The sequence below is a fragment of the Selaginella moellendorffii genome, unplaced genomic scaffold (genome assembly GCF_000143415.4).
Source record: "Selaginella moellendorffii unplaced genomic scaffold, v1.0 SELMOscaffold_8, whole genome shotgun sequence".
NCBI lineage: Eukaryota > Viridiplantae > Streptophyta > Lycopodiopsida > Selaginellales > Selaginellaceae > Selaginella > Selaginella moellendorffii.
In genome coordinates this window covers 1,584,983-1,597,131 of record NW_003314269.1, presented here as the reverse complement: position 1 = coordinate 1,597,131, position 12,149 = coordinate 1,584,983, and the positions used below count along the sequence as shown (strand labels likewise).

Sequence of the window (12,149 nt, the reverse complement as noted above, 5' to 3'; positions counted from 1 at the left end):
ACAAAGTTGCTTCTTCTGGGAACACCTTTCCCACGACTTTAGTATGGCACATTCTGCCACCCATGAGATACCCACTGTTCTCATACAAGGATCTTATGATCCTCCCCATCCTTTGTGGGGCACATTACACCTCAGTCCAAATGCTTCCATTAGTCCTTTAGGACCATTCTTTGACTCCACTTAAGTCATTCAACCTTTTGGACTTTTTCTAATCCCCCAACCTATAAAGTCTTACTTTTGAGGTGCCAACTCATTGGAATACAACTTCTTGTATTCATGTCTTACTCACCAGGACCACCATTATAAATGTTATTCCAACACTTGATTTGTTCTTTAGGGCAACCTTTTGCCCCTTATGACCACTTATCCATGTGATGAGAATACCAACTCATCCTCTAAGTACACCCCAACTCCTTGGGTTGTTCTAGTATTTATTAGAGGTAACTTCAGCTATTTGAAGGACTTATGTCTTTTTCCATATTTGACCTCTCATGGTCATCAATTCCTGTCTCAAATTCATGAGCACCAGCCTCAACTATATGAGGGTAATCTTATCACTCCTTTATTGTTTCGGAGTCTGCATCTTTCCCGTAATCCCAACTATAGTTGTTTACCACAACTACATTAGCCCATTTGCTGAGTCAAACGCTCATCTGGATCACATCCTCAACTTTATGAGGAAACCCTTATACTATTCCCAAGATCCCAAAGTCGTTCCCTTATTGGCCCTTTTCCATCCACCACATTGCACACAAATTCATGCATAAACTTGAATGGAGAGCCATATCCTCTCGACATGCTCCTCCTCAAGGATAGGTCCATACCTAAGACCTTCCAATTCTAATACAAGTGGTGATATACTTGGCCACTAATAAGAGTTGGACTAAGGAACAACTCTGATACCAAGTTGTAAGCGACTAAATTTTCCATTCTACTTTAATCACTTAACCACACCTCCGACCACTTGGAGGAATCCCACTCACAACCTCCGTAAGTCCTATTTTGGACTTAGGGACTTACTAGCCCAAAAATGGCATCCATGCCACTCAACCATTGCACTTGGTCCAAGTGCTCCACATGTCCGATCCCATGACCGACACCCCAAGGTACTACTGACATATTAGCCCGTTACACTAAGGCCATGCCTATTCACCTTGGTCACACTGGTGGTCTGACACCATCTACATCACAGCTTCATCTCTCAAAGACTAGGCCATCTGTCCATGAGTGATCATCCTAGATCCACTCTTTAGCATCTTTAGGATGCCCGCAGGCATGAGGAATAACCTTCCCCAATATCCCTTTTTCAGTCCCCACTAAGTCCCTTTCTGCCCATGGCCGTGTTCGCCAACACTGCCACTAGATCGAGGCCCACAGGCCTGACCACTAAGTCTTACGGTCCTCTGGGACTTCCTCACCACATGGTTGTATCCTTAGTCACTACACCAGAGGATTACTCCTCTTTCTTTCTATAGTCTGGGCCTTTGGGACAACATTTCGGAATATCGTGGCTATGTGAGCCTCGTGGGTACTCTTCCCGCCTTCCACTTTTGGGTGCTCTAGCCATGGGCTTAGAACGAGGTTCTGTTGAGCCACACTAGGTATCCAAGTAGGTAATGCCACCCCTATCTCGGACTCCATCTCAGACTTTTTCACATGTCATGTTTTGGTCCTCTTGTGTCCCTTTTCTAGAGACTCACTCATTGCTCACTTCATGTTTGTTCCTTGAGCACTTCATTGGGAGTTTCACTCCCACTCTCAACCTTTTCAAGTTGAAGCTTTTAATCCGAACGTGTTATGCTTGTTTGGCTTTCGCTTCGGCCACTACCACATGGCACCCTTTCGGCTCCACTTTGGGGCCTAGGGATTTTGTTTCTCATATCATGCTACAGTTACTTCATTATAGAAATGAAAGAATCTAGTTGGTTGTACTGCTCGGTGGGTTTTGAAACTTTAAATATATAATTTTGATGTTGCTCATTGTGCAAGGAGTTGTATGGCTAATGCTCATGCCCCTTCTTGAGATCCTTTTCCTTTTTCATTCTCTTTTTATATTTCTGACAAACTTGTTGTTCTAGCATCTATGGATTTTTTGGATAAAGATTTCGTGTTGTTGATGGTTGCTATATTTAACGTCTAATGTCTACAAGGTGCAGACCAAGATTTACCTTCTTTTGACGAAGTTCGTGAGGCTCAAAATATTGAACCATGGATTCGAAGGCTTTGCAATGAGTTTTTAAAATCTTGTATTACTTGTTGATAATTTGCCATTTCAACATTTACATACTTAATGTCACCTTGAGGATAGTCTTCTTTATTTTCTGGGGTCAGATCTTGATAATCATTTATGTTAGTGGTACCTTTAATCTTTATTCCATGCTTTCTCCATATCTACTATGATTCTTTTATTCTAGGTGGGTATATGAAACATTGTCGTGTGATCGAAAAGTTGCACAAATCTTTTTATTGGCTAGAGATGCGACATGATGTTATCCTGTATGTGTATAGCTACGTTTGGTGCCAAACTCGTAATATTCCCCTTCGTGTTGTGGAAGGACGATTGGAGTCAATTAAATTTCCTGTCCGTTGGTAGCATTTGATTGGTGATCTTTTGCATAATCGACTACTAATAATGAGTATGTTATTATTGTTTTTGACTACTTGACTTGCTGGGTGGAAGTTAATGCTCTTACTAGCGCATTTGCAACTATTATTGGATACTTCCTTCTCAATCGAATGGTGTTCATGCAATCCTATCTAGAGCATATTCTTTTGGATAATAGTCCCACACTTATGGTTGAGGCATTTCACGTTTTGATGTCTCAGTTGGGGATATGCTATATTTTCACGAGTGTTTATCATCCACAGTCAAATGGTTTGGTGGAATGGCTCATTTAGACCTTCAAAAGGATAATTGTGAAGTACATGAACTTTTAACATTTGAATATTTTATATGGTCATGATCCAATACCGCCAACAAAGTTGGGTTTATCTTTGCAATTGCCACAGGGTGCTGATGCTAGGTCGTGGGATTAGTATTTGGTGAGCATTCTTCCACTTGTTTGAGTAGAGTTTGCCGAACACTTAGGTTGCATACAAGTGGGACAACAATGATACTACAACTCCTATTATTAACCATCTATAGAGTATAAAGTGGATGACTTAGTGTTAATCTATTTTCCCTATTTTATAATATATGGTTTATATAAAGGGCTCCTTGCTCAATGGAAAAGTTCATATCAAGTGTTGCAGCAAGTTGGACTGCAAATTTATGAAATTTGGCATGATATCCAATAAGCCAATCTTTTAGAAATTGTGTATATGCAATAGTTGAAATGCTTTGTACAAAGAGATTTAGAACAAATGGCACCACCTACAAATCCATTAATGCATCCTCCTGATGTTTTTTCAAATCTTTGCTCATCCACGAAAAAACCTTGATGGTTTTCCATCAATCTGAGAGCAAGGGATGATATGAAATCTAAGTGTATGGTTACGATACTGTATATTAATATTAGTATAGAGGGATTTTAGTAATTATCAAATTAGTTTCAATTTAGACCACTCACTTTTGTATATAATCTAGGGTTTTTGGGTTAATATTCTCTTTTCATATATTTCATGCACTTATATAACATATATATATATATATATATATATATATATATATATATATATATGTATGTATACATATACATACATACACATATACATGTTTTTTAATCTGTAAATCAGGAACTTCTTTTCTAGTTAAATCTTATAGTAAAACTCAATTGGGTGCCCAGGTCCACTATAATTCATGTTGTTTATCCAGTAATCATTTTAAAAATAGTTCATTAACAACTAATTTTCTAATAAACATTTACCTTGAATTTTGAGTAGAATTAATTTATCACTTTATTATAAAACCTACAAGATGAGTCACTAACCATGGTAACCATGGGGTTAATAGCTTCTTTGACACATTGCTTGCAATAAAACCAACTATTCTCTTTAATATAGCATTTTAAATGCTTCAATAAAACTCTCATATACCATAAAATAAACCATAAGATCAAAGTGAAGAATAAAAATACTTTTTCAACCAAGCATTAACATTGTGATCTCTGTATTGTTTCTGTAATGATACATTCCCTAGTGTGGAAAAAGGCTACACCAACATAGAAACCTAAAATCCATCAGAGATTGATCACAATCTTGTCAATTAATGCATCTGTTATACCTCACCTGATGTAGAAACTCTGCACACTCCCTTGACATGCAACGTTGTTGCAACCTCATGCACAGGATAATCCTGGAAACCATCACAAGTTGTTGTGCATTGTTGTTAAAGTTTCAGGGATGTGATGCTACCTGGATGACACTTTGTCGTGGTGGCTCTAGCTCCGGAACAGCAGCGGCTGGTGGAAAATGTGGAAGCAGCTCACACTCTCGTGCCTGGAACTCCTGGATGTCATGACGAATTGTCTTTAAATCATCTATACCTCACCTGATGTAGAATCTCCGTTCGCTCCCTCAACATGCGACGTTGTTGCACCCTCACACATGAGGAAAACCTGGAGACCATCATGGATTGACGTGCATTCTTGACAAAGTGTCGGGGATTCGATGCTACCTGGATGAATGCTTCTCCACTATGTCTTCCCGGTTCTAGCTCTGGAACAGCAGCGGCTGATGGATGATCTGGAAGAAGCTCATACTCTCGTGCCTAGAAGTCATGACGGATTGATCATAATCTTTGTCAATGCATCTGCCATGTTATACCTCGCCTAATGTAGAATCTCCGTGCGCTCCCTTGACATGTGATGTTGTTGCACCCTCACTCACAGGGAAAACCTGGAAACCATCACACTCTTGTCAAAGTGTAGGAGATGCAAAGCTAACCTCGACGAATGCTGCTCGACTTTGTCGTCCTGGCTCTAACTCCGGAACAAGATCCGCTGTTGGAAGATCTGGAAGTTCTCCCACCTGGAAATCCTGATGACATCACGAATTGATCAAATGCATTTCTGATGCAGCAACCGGGCTTTCCACAGGAAACCCTAGCCCCCTGTGAGCTGCGATGCTCTGGAAGACGCGCGGGTTGCCAAGCTATTCTTTTACCCCAACCAGCCCAGGTTCGGCACCCAGGCTCGGCATGGAAAGCGAGACCCTCGAACTTTAATCGGGGCCGTCGTGTGGGTCGTGAGCTTATTTGAATTCAAATTTTTGCGGGAAGAACTTTCACGCTGCTCCAGGAACACTTACAAACCGAGAATTCCTGGAATCGCTGTGGCGCCCCTCCAGCTCCATCTCCTCTGGTTTTTGGATGATCTTGATCTCCAGGCGAGCACGATCACCGTGCTGATCGGGAGAGACGAATCCGACGATGCCACCCACGGCGGCCACTCCCAATTCCCGCAGCTGCGATCCGCCACTTGAGTATCCGGCTCGTCGAGAACTTGAGCTTCGTGCCAGCTCCGCGCCGGATCGCGTTGGTGTTGTTCGCATCTCCACTGGTGTGAGCGCGCAAGCCGTCACCGAGCTCTAGGTAGCCGGTTGATTGGACGCTAGAATCTGGGACATGAACTGCATCCGCAACTTGGAGCTCGCCTTGAACACCATTTCAACCCCACTGCCATCTGAACTTCACTTGGGTCTCACCTCCTCCAAAGTTTCCCCGCCTACACTAGCTTGTATCTCAGGATTCCATAGCTGCAACTCCAGCATCCGTCCTTTGCAAGGATCGTTCCTCAGTGGTGGTGAAGCTGGAAAGTAGACGAGGTTGCACCAAAGAGTGTCCCTTTTTTTACGCGGAAGAGCGCTGCCCTCCTCGAGGAGTAGAACCATCGCTCTCTGGACCTGGGAGTAGAGGAAGTGTAAGAACTTTATCTGGACCTGGGAGTAGAGGAAGTGTAAGAACTTTACAGAGAAAACTTAAGTGTTTTGACTTACCTGCCGAGCACAAGTGGATGAACTCCGCGAGTATTCTCTATCTTATTCGAGCTTGCGAGACCATGACTGTAGAAGTTGAATTGTCCTGCGGTTTGATCCTCATGACATGCTGTGCAGCTTGACGTCCGGGCGCCAAATCGGTGTCATCCACGCTAAAGCTACTTCACGGGCGTCTCCATTGCCGCCAATGATTAGCAAATGCAATGGTGGTACCACCGAAATGCTCCCGGCGGGCTCTGTGATGCTCAGCACCCCGAAATGGATCCACCAAAGTCGAGCCCTTGGCCGTCACAGCCACCATTTCTTCCACTTCCTGGAAGAGATGCTCAGTGAAGTTGATAAAGCATCCTCGTACGGTAACAGTGCCTGTTTCTCTCGGAACTCCCGGGGAGCTGCAATGTGTTGGGAGAACGTGTGAGTGACACTGGCATCATCGACTGAGAGAGCTATGACTCGGGTAGCGAGAGCAACCTGGTGAAGCACTCTCTTAGAGCTGTGCAGAAGCACTGGCGAGCGCGGCAACACGAAGAACAGCGCGGCACAGCACTTGTGTCATTCCCAGCCTGCAAAGAGTTATTGCCAGCTGTACTGCAAAACCACTCACTGCGGCGAGTGGCTGAGAAGTATGCTGACGAGGTAGCGTGGTATTGGGCTTCAGGCACCGGCATTCGCCCCCGGAGCTTGCACGAATGGCGCTGGAGCTGGAATCCGGCATCGATGACGTCCTGGAGAAGATCTTTTAGGATCGATGGAGCGGGATGGAGAGTGCTAGCGCCTCGATATACGCCTGGGATCCATCGCTTTTCTCTTTAGGCCGCGTAGAAGCTGGATTGAATATGGCTCACCTCCTGCTAGACACATGCCGTGAAGAACCCTAAGTTCCCGGCTACACGGGTGCCTGCGCAGTATCTGCGGCGCCATTCCCACCAAGGAACAAGATCAAACTTTACCATTACCATTTATTTTGTTTTAAAATATTTTAGGTTTATTCTTATACTTTTTGTTGTCACTGTCACAAACAAGTATTTGCAAAATCATAAAAACTTCCAGAACTTCATGGAGATGTTTTCTTTCCAGAAGAGAGGATATTTGTGCATCCAAGCTACCGCCTGCTTGTGAAGTGGTTCCAGCCATCAGAGGCAATGGCTGCCACAAACAAGTATTTGCAAAATCATAAAAACTTCCAGAGCTTCATGGAGATGTTTTATTTCCAGAAGAGAGGATATTTGTGCATCCAATCTATCGGACAGCACCTCCTGCTTGTGAGGAGATTCCAAGCGCCATCAGAGGCAATGGCTGCCACTTCATTCAAAATTTACACGTCCATCTACCTGCAAAAGAATCAACCGGTGAGAATGTGTAAATGTGGAGTTTTGTGCTGCTTCTCAGCAGTTTGAGGTTCTTTTGCATGAGATTGAGAGCCTTGGTGAGAGCCAAAACAGTACATACAAGCTTGAAAAAGCAAGACTTTTACCTTACTTGCATCTTGGTTGATCTTTGGCACCTTGAACTTGAAGCTTTTGAAACTTTTGAGCTGAAACGTTTGAGCTGAAGTTTAGTTTAGTAATTGTATGTTTACGCAAACTTATAAGGGCTTTTGCTTATCTGGATAGGGTGTTTATTGACGCTGTCAAAACCCTCAACATTAAGCCGATTTCTTCCTTTCGGGATTCTAGAGCTTTAGATGAAACAGGCACGCTTCGGAGTTCCATCTCCTGTGTGATCTCTCCAAACGATAGAAAGTTCTGTTAGAAAACATAATTCCCGTCCAGAAGCATCGGTGCATTTGAGATGATCCGTGTATGAATATCAAACACATAAGGAGTTTACAAATAACTTACAAAGGATCCGAACAGTGATCTGCTGATAAAGATGATGAGTTTCTTCCTTGTGGTACAAAACAGCAAGCTAGATAAGTATCTAAAACCAATCATGTGCTCCAATCTAGAGAATAAAACAAAGATCTAAAGCTCTAGATCATACCTTGGGAAGAACAAATCCAGCAGCTTCTATAACCAGCTAAAATGCGTCGAATGTGAGAGCTCCAGCAGAGTGGCGGAGCTTCTGAGCGCTCCAAAGTATTCAAGCGTGCCACTGTCGAGCGCTAAAGCTCTCGAGAGTTTTCTGGAACATAGGAAACCAGGCTTGTATCTTGGGTGACAAAGGTCATTTCTTGCTAGGAACTACACAAGATGGTGACGTGGCTGGCCACGCTGGCACGTAAAACGACCATCGCGCCTGGTTCGCTCCTTGTCCAAAGCCTGCGCTCTCCAGGTAGCAGAGCCTACTTTAAATTTTTGCACGCTTAAGAAAAATGTCTTGTGCCATTCTTTGAATTTGTGCTTAGCTTTGATATGGTAGTCACGATCAAATAGATAGGAATGAATACGTTTGGTGGATCGAACTTATATGGTGAATTCGCTTGGCTCATATGGTGAATTCCTTTGATCGAACGAGCTCATAACTGGATACCAAAGAGAAAGGTTTTTGGTTTTAAACAAAGAAACATATACCAGGACGAGATAATGCGATTCATCAGCTAAGAACTTTGCTCGTCACCAAGGACTCACAAAACTCAATGCCAAAATCGATGAAATCAAACACAGCATCAGCTCGATCGAAGTTTTCATCCGCAGTATATCTGGCGGAAGAGAAAACAAACATTTCTTGAGAAAACTTTCATACCAAAGACGAAGAACAAGAAAGGAAAGAGTGCTACATACACGCTCTTGGTGACAATGCAAGTCATCCCGGCAGCTTTGGCAGATTGGAGGCCAATCCCACTGTCCTCGATGACCACGCAACTGCATCAAACATCAACGAAGTTTGTGCAAAAATCAAGAAACAAATCTCGTGATTGCGGAGAAAAGTTTTTGCAGCACCTCGAAGGCTCAACTTGGAAAGATGTAGCAGCCAAAGTATAGATGGCCTGCGAGGCGAGACCAATCAGGAACACAACCACAGGGAAGAAAACCTTCCAACACTGGATTTCTTAACTGGATCTGGTTTTTTGCGAGGGACTACATCGCCAGCGAAGATGGAAATGGATCTGGCTCTCAAAGGACCGAGCAAAACATTGACAATAGCCGAGACCTGTTGGCACACAAATATTATCGACCAAACAGTGTGCGTGATCTTACAGCTTTTTCGTTTGAGGTGCTACAAACGGCGACCTTGATGTTCTTCGCAAGTGCTTCGTCGACTAACCTGATAGCATCGATAGTTACAAAAGAAGAAGAAAAAGAAGCACCTGGCAACTCCTGGACGAAGTGGAAGTTCTTTAGTATCGATAAGCTCCATGAACAAGTCCGTCTTTCGCTTGTGCAGCGATGCTACGAAAGCTTTTCTCTCGGCGGAGTCTTTTGGAGCAGCGTCGGGCCATCCAACTTGATTGAAGTAGTGTGTCATGCTGCCAAGAAGCTTGGAAGTATCGAAGTTAACAAACTTTGCCAGTGTAGAACACGAAGAACTTGCAAGACAAACCGTTCTTTGCCGCCTCCAATCTTGAGCAATTCTCCGTAGAGCTCCACGTCCCAGACTGTGTCCAATCCTTTCTGTTTTGGAAAAGAATGCGAGGAAGATCCTTGAAACTTGGAGCATTTCTAACTGCAACTTACCTCCTTGAAGGTCTGATTGAAGGAAACTCGATGACCATCCTTCTCTGTGTCAACCAAAACGCCATCGCAATCGAAAAATAGCGCTTTCACTGAAGAATCGCTCGCTGCTGCTGCTCGAGGCTGGACGAAGAACACCCGCGACGATTTAAATCTATTTGCCGCGGCGTTTGCTCCCGGGAGCTTCTTTGGAAACCACTGTGAAGTGTAAGAAGTTACAATGGAAGACGAGGCCATGGCCAGAGTTTAGGGCTTTAGTTTTTGTGATGTTGCAAGGCTTGTCGCCGTGTTTCACCGGTAAGGAGCTCATGTGTGGTTCCTCTAGAGCTAGCGCTAGAATGACAGTGTTGGTTAATGCAAGCACCAAGGATCCCAGCGAAGACGATGAAGTTACGAATAAGCTCGCGAGCACCAAGAACTTGGATGATCTTACAGTCGTGTCATTCTATAAGTTTGCTGATATTCCCGACTATACAACGAAGAGACAATCTCTAGTGGATGTTTGCGGCAGACTGGTAAGCCTTCAAACGAACAAAAAAAAAAAACTTCCCAGAGATTTTTGGAAGTGACTCCTGAGCAGCATGTTTCAGGGGGTATCATTCTCGCTGCCGAGGGCATCAATGGCAGTATCTCTGGCACGAAAAAAGCCGTGGCGGAGGTCTTGGAGAGCATCCAGGCAGACGCTCGCCTCGCAAATCTGAGGATAACTCGAGCACCAGCGTCTTACGATGAAGTTGGCAGTGATGGTGCGTTTCGATGGAACCACGTTCGAGTGAGGCTAAAGAAAGAGGTATGTATCCCTCTTCTTGTCAAAAGTTGGAAAAATTTCCTCATTTTCTATCAAAACAAAGGTGGTTCCTCTCGGAGTTCCAGGCCTTGATCCTGCAAACAAAGCTGGACAATACGTGAAGCCGTCGGACTGGAACGAACTTATCAGTGATCCCGAAACGGTAAAAACCTCGCGTCCATTTCTCCTTCCATGCGCTGAGACCACTTTGTGCATCCAAGGTGGTGATCGACGTGAGAAACTCGTACGAAACTCGCATTGGTAGCTTCAAAGGAGCGCTGGATCCTAAAACAGCCTCTTTTCGAGAGTTCCCCGACTGGGTGGACAAAAACCTCAGCCTCAAGGGCGATCGCCCTCGCCGAATCGCTACGTTTTGCACTGGAGGAATCAGATGCGAGAAAGCAACCGCATTTTTACTCGACCGAGGATTCGACGAGGTAACTTGAAACTGAAAAAGCTTGAACGTTTTCCAGCAGGCATCTTTATAGGTTTATCATCTTGAGGGAGGCATTCTCAGATACTTGGAAGAGACACAACCGGCAGAGAGCTTGTGGCACGGCGAGTGCTTCGTGTTTGATCGTAGAGTTTCGGTGGAGCATAGCTTGGTGCCTGGAACGTATGATCTCTGCTATGCTTGTAAGAAGCCAGTGAACAAGCAAGACATGGCGTCTCCGGAATGGGAGGCTGGGGTGTCATGTCCACACTGCTTCCACCACAAGAGCCAGCGAGAAAAAGATAGAGCTCGAGCACGGCAAAGGCAGTTTGACATTCTTAGCTATTAGAATTTAATCATGACTTAACTCACAGATTCCTAAGGAATATTGTTTATTTTGGTTTATAATTTTTTTTTTCTGCATATTATTGATCTTTGTGTAATATATTTTGTGATTTTAAAATTTATTAAATGCAATAGATTAAACATTTAATAGGATTAATATGAGCATAATACATGGTCTTTAGTACCTGATGTCCATAAAGCAGCATTTGGAAATTTTGAGGTATAAACGATAAAATTACAATCATTTTGAATAGTAAATAAAGTTAAAAATATGCAATTTGGTTGATTTTTACAAAATGTATTGGTGGCCCATAGAGATTTATTATCATAATACATAACTAAATTACCATCAAACTGTAAAGTAAGAAAACAATTATTAACATTTTTTATAGAAGTATTTGATTCCCAAAGAAGTTTATTTGATGAATAAAACATAATATTGCAATTAGACTTTAAAATAAATATATTTTTACCATTTGAAGACACTAAAAAATGATCAACATACATAACTGAACCAGGAAATAAAGTATTACTTCTAAGATGACAATTTAACTGTTTATCTAAAATTGTATTATGATCAGCAAACTCTCTTGATTTTGGACGTATTAATTTATATTGTATGAAATATTTTTGACTTTCTCTTTCAAAAAAATCTGAATTATTGATAAACATAAGTTCTTTACTAGCTTCTAAAAGACTTTCAATTCCACGTTTAATATTAAAACCTATAACAGAATCTTCATAAAAACATTGATCTTTTGCTTTAATTATTATATCTATATACCCTTGTGATACAGGTATTACAGTCCCATCTCCAAATTTTGATGGATAAAGCTCTTTATTATTAAGTTTAAATAACAAACTGTTAAAAGCAATAATTATTTTATGTATATCTTGAGGATTTAAAATACCACTAATTCCAAACCGAGGCTGAGATCCTGGAGGAGCATAAATAAAATGAAATAAGTAGTTAAGTAAGATAAGTAAAATTAGCTTTCTAATATTGAAAGTATTCATCTTAATATTAAGTAAATAA

The 12,149-nt window shown here is 42.4% G+C and overlaps 2 protein-coding genes across 2 annotated transcripts; one reads left to right on the top strand and one right to left on the bottom strand.

Moving 5' to 3' along the window:
• Positions 1–8,239: 8,239 nt before the first annotated feature.
• LOC9631847 (CBBY-like protein) lies at positions 8,240–9,787 on the bottom strand. The gene is made up of 9 exons (XM_002966922.2): positions 9,552–9,787; positions 9,418–9,488; positions 9,185–9,343; positions 9,075–9,141; positions 8,932–9,027; positions 8,817–8,863; positions 8,658–8,738; positions 8,448–8,575; positions 8,240–8,398 (listed from the first exon to the last, which is right to left on the bottom strand). Exons 1-8 carry the CDS (start codon positions 9,783–9,785, stop codon positions 8,470–8,472), a joined length of 861 nt encoding a protein of 286 aa, XP_002966968.1. The 5' UTR covers positions 9,786–9,787; the 3' UTR covers positions 8,240–8,398; positions 8,448–8,469.
• Positions 9,728–11,213, top strand: LOC9635051 (rhodanese-like domain-containing protein 7). The gene is made up of 6 exons (XM_002967271.2): positions 9,728–9,845; positions 9,894–10,063; positions 10,129–10,338; positions 10,400–10,498; positions 10,557–10,772; positions 10,824–11,213. The coding sequence occupies exons 1-6, from the start codon at positions 9,815–9,817 to the stop codon at positions 11,115–11,117; spliced, it is 1,020 nt and encodes a 339-aa protein (XP_002967317.2). The 5' UTR covers positions 9,728–9,814; the 3' UTR covers positions 11,118–11,213.
• The last annotated feature ends 936 nt before the right edge of the window (positions 11,214–12,149 follow it).